The 15,182-nt window shown below is 37.2% G+C and overlaps 2 protein-coding genes across 2 annotated transcripts; both read left to right on the forward strand.

Moving 5' to 3' along the window:
• Positions 1-3,959: 3,959 nt before the first annotated feature.
• Positions 3,960-4,637, forward strand: LOC145002481 (uncharacterized). Its single transcript, XM_078961742.1, has 2 exons — positions 3,960-4,200; positions 4,315-4,637. The coding sequence occupies exons 1-2, from the start codon at positions 3,960-3,962 to the stop codon at positions 4,635-4,637; spliced, it is 564 nt and encodes a 187-aa protein (XP_078817868.1).
• A 3,140-nt stretch (positions 4,638-7,777) lies between these two features.
• On the forward strand, positions 7,778-9,184 carry LOC145001026 (polygalacturonase-like). The gene is made up of 3 exons (XM_078960346.1): positions 7,778-8,224; positions 8,336-8,625; positions 8,737-9,184. Exons 1-3 carry the CDS (start codon positions 7,781-7,783, stop codon positions 9,182-9,184), a joined length of 1,182 nt encoding a protein of 393 aa, XP_078816472.1. The 5' UTR covers positions 7,778-7,780.
• The last annotated feature ends 5,998 nt before the right edge of the window (positions 9,185-15,182 follow it).

Consider the following 15,182-nt stretch of genomic DNA (forward strand, 5'->3'; position numbering starts at 1 on the left):
TATATGTCTATGCTCGCATACATAACATACAACTAATGAATCAAACGACCTTCAGACGGCCATCTGATCCCACCAGACCACATCTCAACGAAGAAAAGGAAATAGGGCGGACAAGCCTTCCTAAGTCCTTCAACCATTATTTATATGCACCTATACAAGTATAGACATACATCTAACTAATACTGAGTGTGTAACAAGTGGAAACACATCGTGATGTATAACTAAGTCGTGGTGTGTAAACGTACAGTGTGGAATAACCGAATCATAAAGTGTGAACAAATAGTGTGGAATAACTGAATCATAAAGTGTGAACGAATAGTGTGGAACAACTTAATCATAAAGTGTGAATGAATAGTGTTGAACAACTGAATCATAAAGTGTGAACGAATAGTGTGGAATAACCAAATCGTAAAGTGTAAACAAACAGTGTGGGATAATCAAGTCGTGAAGTATAAGCATCAACTAATATATGTGTATCACGAAGTGGAAACGTTAACAAGTAGGAATTTAAAACTAAGTAAAAGCGAAACAGTGGTATCTAACAAGTAGGGTATATAATATGAAAGAAAGGCTTGATGAAAACTTTGGAAAAACCTTTATACTTTAGAAAATCGCAACTTAGTATTCTTTGGTAAAATAAGTTTGAAAACCTTGGGTATTCTTTGGAAACCGTTCATAAACCAGTTTAAATGAACTTTGATGAAACAATATAGGTAAGAGTTATGAACAAGTGAAAACATTTTAGAAAAAACCATTTATAGTATCCTACTCGGTAAAATAGTTTACAGTGTGGTAAATTCTTGTGCATGCGGGTTATCAATCACATGTGATTGATATGATAACTGGCATGTTTAACTTGTATCCCCCCTTATAAAACATGTAAAAACATTTAAAAGCTTCATTCAGGGGTATGAACTCACCTGGTGTAAGTGGATCCGACGAAGGTGTCGGTTGAGTGTCCGGTGTCAAGTAAGGACTTAGACACACTTAGAGACCTATTTAACATATGGTAACATATGTTTACATACAATTAGTATATTTAATACTAATTAAACAAGTATACGCACTCTAAGGAGCGGAAAACACTTAGGTTAAGTGTTTGGCGTGTCCCGGGTAACATTTAAGGGCTCAAATGGCTTAGGAATGGAGTTTACTCTTCAAGAGTAAACTCACCTTATGGTGTTTATGGCCCAGGGACAACTCCCCATGAGTTTACGGCCATAAACTCATGGTGAGGGGTTCTAGGGTGTTTTAAGGGCTCTATCTTGTTCGTGGAATTTTGCAAGGTCCAAATCCGGAAAGTATGAATGGGTTTAGGGCTTTTAAAGGGACCATAAGGGAGTTTATAGCCCATGAGCCACCCCTATGGGATTTCACGGCCGTGAACTCCTATACTCTTGGTTTTATGGAAGTTTAAGCCCTTATTTCAATCCTAGTGATTTATAATGAAGGTATAAGGCCATTTGGGGAACAAACACTATCATTTGACATGGTTTGGGGGTGTTTACAGCCTAAGCACTTGCTTGGGCCGTAAACTCCTTTTTACCCCACATATCTTAGTTTTTAATTGTTCCAAAGCCGAAATATTAAGTCCCTAATTTATGTCTTAAGCCTAAGGGTGGTTTGGGAGTGTTTTTGGGGCATTTTTGTAAGGTTTAGAGGTGTTTACAGCCTAAGCATGTGCTTGGGCCGTAAACACTCTTTTATGCCCTAAAATCTTGTGTTTTGATGGTTAAACACTCCTAGACAAATTCCTTAATTGGTTCCTAGGCTCAATGGGACAAGTTCGGGTCATTTTGGCCACATTTAAGGTGTTTACGGCCTAAGGAGGATCTTAGGCCGTAAACTCCTCTTTCACAGCTTCTAAGTCCGATTTTTGGGGTATAATTACAAGCCAAGATGTTTGGAACAAGCTAGGGTAAGTGGACTTACGATTTGGAAGCGTTTGGTTGCGAATTCGATTTGAAAACGAGATTTATGCGAGAGAGTATAGAGAAAGGAAAAAAGGGTGAAATGAAGTTTACTCTCCCTTATATAGGGGTTGGAGTTGGGGCTCAGTGGGATTCTAACCGATACTGTCATTATACGGGGCTTTTGGTCGCACCCGATTTAGTGGTCGTAATAAAATTTAACCTTTTTCCAAATTAACATGGAAATGTAATTTAGGTGTTTTTATTTACGTTATTACGACTATAACGACATAAAAATATAAATAAATAAAACATTTATTTATTTTATGATCTCTAAGTAACGGAACTTTTATAAAATGGAATATTCCGTTAACGGTAACGGGGTAATGTAACAAAATAAACTTTGGGTTGTCACAAATTCCAGGTTGCTAGTAGCAGTACACAAGGACGTTCTGGAGGTATTCTCACCATTTGGGATCCTGCAGTTTTTTAAGAACATAAAACTTGGTCTACGAGTAACGTTCTAATTGTGAAAGGGGAGGTGGTTGCGTCTCGTTCTATTTGTTTTTTGGTTAATGTTTATGCTCCACAAGGAAGACAAAATAAGAAAATGATTTGGGAATATATTCGTTCTTTTATGTCACATAATAATGGTGAGTATATTGTATTTGGTGACTTCAATGTTGTTCGAAATTCCAATGAAAGAAGTGGGACAGCTTTCTGTCAAAATGAATCTGATGATTTTAACAAGTTTTTGATAAACATAGATCTTCTGGATGTGCATTTAGGAGGGAGGCGGTTCACTAGGGTGGATCGTTTGTGCTTAAAAATGGCCAGACTAGATAGAATCCTTGTTTCTAATGGTGTTATGCATTGGTTTCACAACATGGTTGGTCTGGTTCTTCATAGACTTTGGTCGGATCATAGCCTTATTGTGTTGAAGAATGAAAAATTCGATTATGGTCCCATATCGTTTAAGATTTTTCATTCTTGGTTTATGCTTGAAGGCTTTGAAGACACAACTAGGGATGGTTGGTTGAACGATCATATGTCGTTAGAGAATGGTAAGTTCTTGGCTTTTAAAAATAAACTTAAAATTTGAAAAGAGAGATTGAAGGTGTGGCATAAGGGGGTAATTATTAAAAGCAATGGTTTGAAAAAAGATCTCTTGTCAAAACTAGATGATATTGACTCACTGCTGGATGGGGGTAGACATGATGGTGATATTGCCTCAACGAGAATTGATGAGCTAAAACAATTAATGGATTTAGAAAAGATTGAAGGATCGGATGCGGCTCAAAAATTAAAGAAAAAATGGGGTGTGGACGGAGATGAGAATTCAAACTTTTTTCATAGCATGCTTAAAAGAAAAAGAAGAAAGTTGGCTATTTCAAGCATACTGGTTGACGGTTCTTGGGTTGTTGATCCTGTTAATGTCAAGGATCAATTTTTACGTTTCTATAAAGAAAAATCAAATGGTTTTTCGGGTGTTTTTTCTCCTCACCCAAATTCTCGGATCAGACAACTCTCCGCGGGCTTTAAGGAGATGTTGGTTGCGAGGTTTACTGAAGATGAAATTCACACTGCTATCTGGTCATGTGGTAGTGATAAGGCTTCTGGTCCCGATGGTTTTTCTTTCCATTTTATAAAAAAGTTTTGGGATCTCATGAAGACAGATATCTATAATTTTGTTGATGAATTTTTTTGACACGAGCATGATCCCAAATGGATGCAACTCATCCTTTCTCACTTTAATCCCAAAAAGAGATAGTCCTTCGAACTGCAATGATTATAGACCAATTAGTTTAATTGGTGTGCAATACAAAATTATTGCAAAGCTTCTTGCAAATAGATTGACACAGGTGATTGATGATCTTGTGAATCATGTGGAGTCTGCTTTTGTTAAAGGCAGATAAATCCTTGATGGTCCATTAATGGTGAACGAGACTATTCAGTGGTATAAAAGAAAAAAAGAAGAACTTAATGATCCTTATAGTGGATTTTGATAAGGCATACGAGTCAATGAGTTGGGAGTATTTATATCAAATTATGTCTTTCATGGGGTTTGATCATAAATGGATTCAATGGATTAAAGCTTGTTTGGTGTCGTCTATTACTTCAACTCTTATCAATGGAAGCCCCACAAAGGAGTTCTCTCCTCAGAGAGGCCTTCGTCAAGGTGGCCCTTTATCCCGCTTCCTTTTTATTCTCGTCATGGAAGGTATGCATGTAGCGATAGAGGATGTTGTGAACCAAGGTGTTTTTCGGGGAGCATTGATTGGAGACGGAGGTTTTGTCGTGTCTCATCTTTTCTATACTAATGACGCATTGTTTTTGGGAGAGTGGGATGAACAAAATATTGTAAATCTGGTTACTATTCTCAATTGATTTTATTTGGTGTCAGGTCTTAAATTGAATCTCCAGAAATCTAACCTTCTTGGTATTGGTGTTTCTTTTCAACAAGTGGAAGAGATGGCTATTATCACCGGATGTGCGCCTGCAAGTCTACCCTTTTCTTACCTTGGGTTACCAGTAGGTGCAAACATTAATCGTGTTGATAATTGGAATAAGGTCATTCAAAGTTTTGATAAGTTTTTGTCAAGTTGGAAGGTGAACTTGATTTCTGTGGGTGGTAGGCTTACATTAATAAAGTCTATCTTTAATAGCATTGGGATTTATTACATATCTGTATTTAAAATGCCGGATTTTGTGAATTCTTATCTTTAGTCTTTACGTTTTCAATTTTTTTGGGGTGGTAGTAGTATGGAGAGAAAGATCTATTGGGTTAAATGGAAACAAGTGTTAAGTTCTAAGGATAAAGGTGGACTGGATATCGGCAGTTTAAAAGCTTTTAATTTGGATTTTCTTTTAAAGTGGTGATGTCGTTTCTACAATGAAAAACACACACTTTGGGTTAAGGTGATCCATAACATTCATGGAATGCATGGTGGGTTGGGTGAGTCTTCTTCAAAACCAAGAGGAGAGGGGGGGGGGGGGGGGGGTTTGGTCTAATCTCGTGACGCTTTATGATAAGCTCGATTCTCTTAATATTATTCCACACTATTTTTTATTAGAAAACTTGGTAATGGAAGAAATACTCAATTTTGGAAGGACATTTGGATTGATAATGTGAGGCTTTCTTCTCATTTTCCTAGACTTTTTGCATTAGAAGAGGAGAAAGATTGTTCGGTGGCAGATAGATGGAATGCAAGTGGTTGGCTTTGGAGATGGAGTCGTCAATTACGTGATAGTGGAAGCACAACCTCTCAGTTCTCGGCCTTGACCAGAGTTCTTTCTCATGTTATGTGCGTCGATCAGGCAGATAGTTGGGAGTAGGGTGTTGATCCAGATGAAGGATTTACTGTGAATAACACTAGAAAATATATTGATCCGATTTTGTTGCAGGAAGGCATGATTTAGACGAGATGGTGTAGGCTAGTGCCTATCAAAGTTAATATTCATCTTTGGAGAACTATTCTTGATAGACTTCCCACTTGTTATAATTTGGCTTGCAGGGGTGTTGACATGATCTCGGTGCTTTCTCCTTTATGCTCTACTCAGATAGAAGTCTGTAGTCATGTGTTTGTCAATTGTGATGTGGCAAAGGAAATTTGGAATAAAGTGTTTAAGTGGCTTGATCTCCCTTTTCCTTTGTTTGCAAACGTTGATGAGATATTGGATTGGATGGATGGCATTCCTTCAAGTCTGCAAAAAAAAAAAAAAAAAACAAAAACCAAAGCTTGAAGTTATTATCAATACCACGATCTGGGTTATTTGGGCTTACAGTAATAGTGAAGTGTTCAAGACGTACAACATGCAGAAAAATCATATTTTTGAAAGCATATTCATTCATTCTTTCAATTGGTTCTCTAGTAGAAATAACAAAAGTGATATATCATGGACCTAGTGGTTGCGAAATCCCCTTTTATGACTCTTTGTAATTGGTTTTTGTTCTCTAGCTTTTGCTAGTTTTCTTTTTATAATATGTGGCTGTTAAAAAAAACATTCCATAAACATACATACATTTTCACATAAAAATTTTCATATATCTACACCTATATACATAAAATTTTCACATATACATACATTTCACATACAAATACTATTATACACACATTTTTTCATATATATACATACATTTCATACATAAATACGCATATACATAAACATTTCACAGATAAATACCAACATTCCATATACTACATAAAAAACAGGAAAATTAAGAAAAAAAAACCTGGAAAATCGTTGTGGTGTGTTGTTGTGGTCGCTGCAGATGCTGGAAAAGAAATACCAACATGGGAGCAGCTTTGAAACCACCGAAATACGAAATTACCATACAAATTAGTGTATTTGTTACTGAAAAGAAATTGAAAGACAAAGGAGGAAAGGAAGCACATACCCTCGCTACAGATGTCGGAAAAACACAAGTTTTCTCACTGGAAAACTTATCACAACTAGAAAAACGGGCTAAACTAATGGGGGAGAGGAGGAGTGAAGTGGATAGGAGAAAGGAGAGGTTTTGTGGTGGTGGTTTCCGGTGAAATCGAATGGATGAGCCATTGTGGTGGTAAATCGCCGGAAAATCACCGAGAGGAGGATTGGGGGTGATTGTGGATGTCACCTGTTCTGAGACACAAAGTGGGTGTAAAAGTGACAAACCCTTTAATGGCGACGGTATTTGCGGCGACAAGCTGGCAGCTAGGGTGACAAGTTAGAGGGAACGGGTCCCGCATCTTTTTGGTGACCAGTAGTGACAACATAAGTGTCTCTGTTAGCGTCGCCACTATTGCTTTCGTACGGAGGAACTCTGCCCGTTGGATCTGATGAAAAGTGAATTGATTGTAGACGAAATCACACGGATGGCCGACATGTCCTATTAGAGTTGACTCATTGGCGGGGACGGGGAGCTTTTAGATTTGACAACCACACGTGTTGTCACGTGTCGTCGCTAATAGTCTGTGTCATCTCTAATACGGTCGCCTCTAATACTTATATTTCTTGTTGTGAATCCATAAGACTCTATTATATTTTTCGTTACAATGTATTGAACTCTACAAAGTTTAATAGAATGTTATAAAATGTAATTTATTGTAAACTTAATTTTAAGAATTAAAAGTTTATTTTTTCATTGAAGAGTTCAATGAGTGAACTCCAAATTCATTGAATACCAACGTGGCATCTCACAATGTTTGACTTTCATCCGTTGAATAACACATGAACTTGTCGCTTCATTCAAATATCCTATTGAGCTTATCATTGTGGATACTCAATGTATTTCTTGATGCCTTTGTTATTCTAAGGCATATAATAAGTTTTTTAAGATAATGTCACTTTTATTTGAAGGTATAATATATATAATTTCTATAGTTTTCCCTAAGAAGAAAAATATTTCAAGGTTGACATAATTTTTGTAGAACGTCCTCAATAATTTTTTTAGGTAGGGTTGACATTCGGCTAATTAACCCATGTGAGATCATAAGCCCCTGCATATTCATTCCCATTTGCATTAGGATAACTATATTAAATGAAGATATACCATCTACCAATACCATTCACACCATTTTAATATAACTTCATAATACCTTTTTATCAAAATTTTAAACCACATTTTGTGAAATGAATATTATACAGACTTGTTAAATATATGTTAATCTATTATGGAGGTTACATGATTAATATTCCCTGCATGTTACCATCTCGATGGATCAGTACGTACTCCTATACATACGGAGTACTTCATATCAATCATTATCAATAATACAACCCAGCCCCCCGGTGCATAGATGAACAATGCACTCAGTTTAACAGATATAAATAACTGAATCAACGGGTTGGTTATACGTACTATAACATTTCATAACAACTTCATCATGGTCACCAAACTAAATATTGTTCCTGTCTTCATCATTTTCCTCCTCTTCCAATACTCATATTCAGCAAAGGTAACATATAACGTCCTTAGTTTTGGAGCCAAAGCCAATGGGCGCTTAGACTCAAGAAGTGCATTCCTAAAAGCATGGGGTTTGGCCTGTAATTCAACAAATCCCGCCATTATCTATGCACCCGTTGGCAGGTACTTGATCGGTTCTGCAATCACATTCTCCGGCCAAGCATGTAAGAGCAAAGCCATCACAATGAAGATAGATGGAACTTTGGTGGCTCCCTCAACGTATAATGCAATCGGCAACGCCCAAGTTTGGATTAAGTTTTACCGGACTAACCGTGTTACCATCTCCGGTGGAACCCTTGATGCCCAAGGTTCTTCTCTATGGGCCTGCAAATCCTCTGGAAAGACATGTCCTAAAGGAGCTACGGTAAGTACGATCATGCGTGTGGATGCCATATCCTTAATTATAAACTTTTATATATAGTTTTTTTTTTTTAAATCGTTTCTAAGATTAATATACCATTCATTCATCTTGCAGACACTTGGCATCTACCATTCCCAAAACACAGTGATCAGTAATTTAAGGTCATTAAACAGCCAAATGTTCCACATCCTGCTATATGCATGCACCAATGCCAAGCTACAAGGGGTGAGCATCTCAGCACCCGGGCTCAGCCCTAACACAGATGGCATCCATTTATCATCTTCCACAGGCGTCACCATCTTGAATTCTAAGATCTCCACAGGGGACGACTGTGTCTCCATTGGCCCCGGCAATTCTAATGTATGGATAGAGAAGGTGGTGTGTGGACCCGGTCATGGCATAAGGTACATGATCAGTACTTTATAACATCTATAATTTTGTTTTGAACTTTCATATATTATTCTTCTCCAAGTGTGTTTGTGTATGTGTTAATTAGTTGTGTTATGTGGATGCAGCATCGGGAGTCTAGGTTGGGACGTTATAGAAGCGGGTGTTCAGAATGTTACTGTAAAAACTGCAACATTTATAGGTAGTGACAATGGTTTAAGGATAAAGACATGGGCAAGACGTAGCAATGGATTCGTGAAGGATGTCGTTTTCCAGCATGCAAGTATGGTGAACGTAAAAAATCCAATACTAATAGATGCAAATTACTGCCCAAACAATGAGAATTGCCCGAATCAGGTTTCAGGAGTAAAGATCAGCAACGTGCTGTATGAGGATGTACATGGAACATCAGCGACACGGGTGGCAGTGAAATTTGATTGTAGAAAGGGGAAGCCATGCACTAATATCAGACTAAAGGATGTTAACCTCAAATTTGGGGGTCAACCAGCAGTCTCCTCTTGCTCCTATGCTGCTGGTACTGCTTCTGGATCACTTCAACCTACAAGTTGTCTCTAATTCTAGTACTCGTTTGAGCCAAAAGTTTTAGGCAATCATATTCGGGACTTTTATATATCCGAAGCAGACACCTAAAATATTGGACTTCCACCTCCAAAATTAGCTGAAGCACGAGAGAGTTTCTGATAGACAATCAAACTGGTGTTTGAGAAATTAGACAACTTTTGATACATCCTAAAAAGCAGACACCTTTTCTTTTTTTGTCGGTAGATCTTATTATTAATTAGTCAACAAAGCATGAGAGACGATTGTGTGAGTAGATCCTCTAAAATAAGATAATTTGTTATTTGGTATATCTTGTAACTTTTAATTTATATACACTAGATCTGAGAACCGTATATTACATGGGTCGATTAAAAAAGTTAAATATAAGGTGTACACATTAAGTATTTTCTTTTCTAAAGTAAACTTTGAAATAAATATAAATGAAATGATAAATAAGTAATGCAATCTATACTAATAAAATATTATTATCATGTTTTAAAAAATCATGTTGAATATGAATGTGTAAAAGCTAAATGTTTTTAAAATAAACTTTCAAAATAAATACAATAAATAGAATAAACCATAAGGAGCATTAATGTAATTTCTCTTAGTTAATCTATAATAATAAACTAATTAATATAAATTCACAAATGAAATTTATTAAATAGAAATAAGAATTCACAAATGAAATTTTATTGTATACATTAATTCATATTAATTATTATGAGGTGACATTTAATAAGTGAAAGTTGAATAAAAATGAAAAAAAAATACGAAAATGACAAGTGGAATTTTTTTTTAAAAATTCTAAGAAAATGACATGTGTCAAATTGAATAAGAAGTTGATATTTGATAAAATTATCTTTATTTATTAGGGTAGATTATTCAATATACAACATAGGTAGCAATCAATTTTTTTCCACTTCTTGATTTCTCCCTTTTCCCTACTATTGTTAATGGTAGCCAACGACTCCACCGGAGATGCTTGCTTCTTCCCCTAGCCACTCTACTTCATACGTTGTAATTAAAATATCTTCTTCTCATTATTTTGTTGTGGCACAATCAGGTCCTGCCACTCCTTGCCTACCAGAAATTTACAAAACCGCCATTGATGATGCCGGTAGGTAAAGCTTCTCCCTATCTCGCCTATCTCTCTCAGCAAGAGGCTTTGCTGACCAACGAGTTATTCTTCTGCTTCATTGCTCCCTCTTTGAGGATGTTAAGGAATGCGCCTTAAAAAAGCCGGTAGCGTATGGTACGATCTTGAAACCCCTACAGGCATGACTCCATTTAATGGATACATAAGGGAAATTCTACAGTATCCGACTACTATCGTAAATTCAAAACTATATGTGATCAACTTGTAGTGATTGGTCTTCACAAAGATCATGGGTTATGGTATGCCTCTTTTGAGACCTTCTCTGTAACACAGCCGACTATGAAACCACGCCCCTCTTTTCATGATCTTCTCTCTCAAGCAGAAATTCATGAATTGTTTCTCATGTTCGGCTCACGTATCTTCTCTTCCACCCATAGCATTTTCAGCACAACCACATCAACCTTCTCAAGAAACACATCAACCTTCGCATTAGTTAGTATCATTACGTGTTTATACGTTATATGTATACCAGGCGGGGCCGGATGACTGACAGATCTATATACCGAGCGAGGTCCGATGCTGGGCAGGGCCCACTATATATGTGTATAGTGGTGGTAAGGAGTAAAATAAACTTGGTATCCGATTGAAATATAATAAAGGGGAATGCAAGCACCCAGATATGCTTGGTTGTAGGTATGTATGCATGTATGTATGTATGTATGTATGTATGTATGTATGTATGTATGTATGTATGTATGTATGTATGTATGTATGTATGTATGTATAATATGTGGTATTTTGGGGAACTCACTAAGCTTTGTGCTGATGGTTTTTATGGTTATGGTTACAAGAACTTTTGGTTTGAAAGAGAAGGGTCCAGCTTGATCGCAGCGCATCCACCCATGTTTTTATATCATGATGATTTTGGGGATTGTACAATGATAATTATTTTCTTATAAAAGTACTTTTGAAGATTTGGATAAGTAGATATTAAATGTTAATTTAAAGATAATTAATGCTTTGGTTGAATTAAAAATAAAATATTTAGCTCATAATTTTTGGTCGTTAAAAGTTGGTATGAGAGCCTTGGTTTGAGGGGTCGGGCACACTCTCGAGTGTGACTAAACTCAAACTAAGAAATTGATAAATTTTCTTTTAAATAAATCAATAAAAATAAAAAATAAAACCAGTTTTGAAATGATTTTTGTAAAGGGAAGGAAATTTCAAAAAGGGATTTTGTAAAGGCAAAGGGGGTTTGATGTGTGCAATCGGTCGAGCTCAAGTAGGTGATTCCTAAAATACTCATACATGTTTGTTATGATTATATGTTATGAAAATTGCATGCTAGGATGAGGCTAGGGATACTTTCAGGAATTGCATGATGATTGTCCTGATGTGTGATGCCTTGTAGCCTAATGAGCATTGGATGCTACGCTAGAATGAGAGTATGTATTGGTATCAGTAATTGCTAAGTGTATGCTTTAAAATGGTATACGGTTAGGATCATATACCCCTAGATTGATTGATTTGACCTTATTTCTTGTTCCTCGTTTGGTTATGGTCCTAGGGTAGATTCTTTTATTCGATAGTTTATTTGATCATGTATTGTGTATAATTTGCATGCATAAGGCAACCGACAGTGAGAGTGGATGTTCCTAGCAAGAGTTGTAGTATGTGACTTTCAATGTTCTTTGGTTATTCTATGGATTTGATAGCTACTACATGAATGTTGCTTGTTTTGTTCTTTGTGGGACTCTTAAGTGATGTGAGTTAGCTTTTCAGTGAATATGTTAACTCACATGTAAGAAAGGTTGAATAATCTCATAGTAATGGATTCGAACCTATTGCACAGCTCTCATTTGAGTCTAACTGTTGTAGGGATGAGTCTTTTCCTCGAAGGATTATCTGAGCTATGTTGCATAAGATTGTATTCATGAGGTAGCTAACTGGGATTATGGGGAGCTCTTCCACAACTGATGGCAGGGTGAAGACATAAACCTAGGAAAGCCTTGGAAATGCTTTAGTGGGTTTAGTTGCGTTATTCAGCGAGCATTTGGAGTATCAGTTAAGAGGTGACTTCGAGGATTCGAGAAGATTCTTGAGGAAAGTATGGATAGGTGTGGAAGGTAGTATTGGGCCTGTATTACTAAAAGCACAAGATCCATACTCGAATCGGGGAGAGTCTTAGAGAATCTGTGACAACCATCAACTTCCGGTCAACACAAAGTCAACCGAAGTCAACAAGTCAAACCGTTTGACTCAATTTGCCCGTGGGTACTAGAAATTACATTATGAAATTTCTACATAACTCTCTATTCTAATGAGAGATCATAAATCAAAAGTGCGAACATCTAGATATCCTTAACCATAAACTGTGGTACGTGGCGAGCCCAAACCGATAAAACAATGTTGCATACTCATCGGGAGTGCGGGATATAATTCCTGGTAGTTATAATCAGAATCTCCTTGAGGGAGAACGTGATACTTGTATATAGATCTATATTGGGTTTGACACCCCACACCTTGCTGCTAGCTACAGTGGGACCTGCAGGTCTACGGGTGACAAATGTCATTTCAGTTTTCGCGACGCCTGAGAAACGTCGTGGCAGGTTCACATACTCATAGTATGATTATAGCGACTCACATAGGGATATAAAAATCCATAAAGTTTACGGGATTTGATTTATAAAACCTAAATAAGTTTTATGTCGATTTAAAATCACTTTTTATCTCAATGAGTACAGATATTACTGTACACTTTTGGTTTTGGTAGTTATGACTACACATCATTTGAAACCACATTTATACCTTTAAGTATAGTCAATACTTGTTCTTTCTCGGTCCTCGGATTTAGGACTACATATACATAAAGTATTAACAAACATGAGAACATACGAAAATTTCATTTAATTCAAACGCGTCCATCTCCATTTAAACACATAACATTTTCTATTAGTAAGAAAGGTTACTTATACATTTTGGTCTTCGGTCATAAGACTACATTACACAGATTTTAAAGAAAATATCGGATTTTCTGGATACATATTCTACCGCTTTTACAAGGAAAACGGTTTACTTTTCTAACGAAATCTCTTATGAACTCACCAACCTTTGTGTTGACACTTTTCAAAACTACTTGTATTCTCAGGAATTCAATGAAAACAGGAAATCAACAACATTTTGAGGATGGGACGATAAATCGTCAAACAGTTCATTTTGTATCATAATGTAATTGATGTGAATCATGTAAACATGTTCTTTGATGTAACGTTTTCAATTATATTTGTGATGGTTGTATTTACTTTGAGCACTATTATACTCATTGTTGTGATACTCTACATGAAGTCCTCCACCCCCGGACGTTTCCACCATCCTTGGTTTGGGGGTGTGATAGAATCTAAGAAGCCTGTGGGATGACGATTCTTGGATATGTTCTGATCATTTGCATGATTGTTTTTTAGAATGGTGATGAGTACTTTGGAAGGATATTCGGGTTAGGGTTCAAGCTTAGGTATAGGTACTGAGTTGATCGATAAACGGGTGCGGCAGTTCATCTTGTTGGAGATTACCCACAGTAATTTGGAATGGACTCGTGTGATCTTTGGTTCGGTCAAGGAAGCGATTTTGGAACTTTTTGATGGTTGTCACGCGGATTTTCAGACCGAGATTGTAGGAGGACAGTTGGGGGCCCATCAGGAGCTCAAGGCTTGTGAAGCCCTAGAGTCCTTTGGGAAGAAGGATCCTTTTGCTAACTTTTATCATAAGGGATCAGAGCTAGGTTATTCATCATGCCTTCCAGGAGATCGATCCTACGATTGGATTGCCACGGAGGTTTCACGAGCTTTATGTGAGGAGTTACTCGACATCATTAGTCGTATCGCTGATAGATTGGTTGCCATGTTCGAGGGTCGAATCTTGGCTATTCAGGTGGTTGTTGGGGGTAGTCGGGGTAACTCAGGAGAAGGCGATAGGTTTGGAGAGGCGAATAGGGAAGAGGAAGCGGACCCATGGTTTGAATCAGCTGGTAACATTTGAGCAATTGTATGTTGCCATGTCTATCATTAGAGGCCCGAGGGCCATGATGTTTATTTGAAGAATGAATGAGCACATGAGCATGTGTGCGACAAGTCTAAATGTGGCAGGTGCGAATGTAAGGGCCAACTTCACCAAGAATGCACCATGGAGGTAGAATTATGTCATCGTTGTCATCAGCTTGGCCATATTAGGGTGAATTGGCCACGCTTAGTGGTTAGGGTAGCCCGGGTTCCATCACAGGTGCTTCGCTAGGAAAGGGAGGTCTGGATTTCATAAAAATCAACTATGGGTATATTATCTTTCATTTTTCTCTTGATTATTATCAGTATTTATATTTCTTTTGAATCTTCTTTGGGTATGGGTAAGCTTTATCTCTGCTTTAGTTTGTTGCTATTGGCTAAGTTATATCATTAAGAATTGTTATGTCTTTTTGGATGTCAAGAGTCATCAGTGGGTCATATCTTGCTGAGTGGGTTTCAGTTTGTTTGGTTGTTGTTCCAGTTCTTTGATGCGGTTAATTTAGGGGTATATTTTAGAAGGTCTATGGTTGGATTAGTTGGTTAGTTCTTCAATGAAGTCAGAGTTCACTCGTTTACCATTTGTTACCGTACGATCGGCAGCCGTCCATTGAAGGACCTTTGGGCTCAAACACTATCGTTGCTAGGAAAGGAGCGGTAGCAGGAAGATGGTGGTGCCAATAGCATGAGTTTGTTTGGTTACTGGAAGTGTCAGGGGAATTTTATAATCGCAAAGGTTGAAGAGGGTTAGAATTGAGAGATCCTTCTGAGGATAGGAAGTTGGAGTGAAGATTCTCTAGTTCAGAGTAAGGGTTATGGTCTTTGTTACCAGCATGAAGGACTTAAGGATTTGGTGTTATAC

This window comes from Lactuca saligna, chromosome 6 (assembly GCF_052625555.1).
Source record: "Lactuca saligna cultivar CGN05327 chromosome 6, ASM5262555v1, whole genome shotgun sequence".
Classification (NCBI taxonomy): Eukaryota; Viridiplantae; Streptophyta; class Magnoliopsida; order Asterales; family Asteraceae; genus Lactuca; species Lactuca saligna.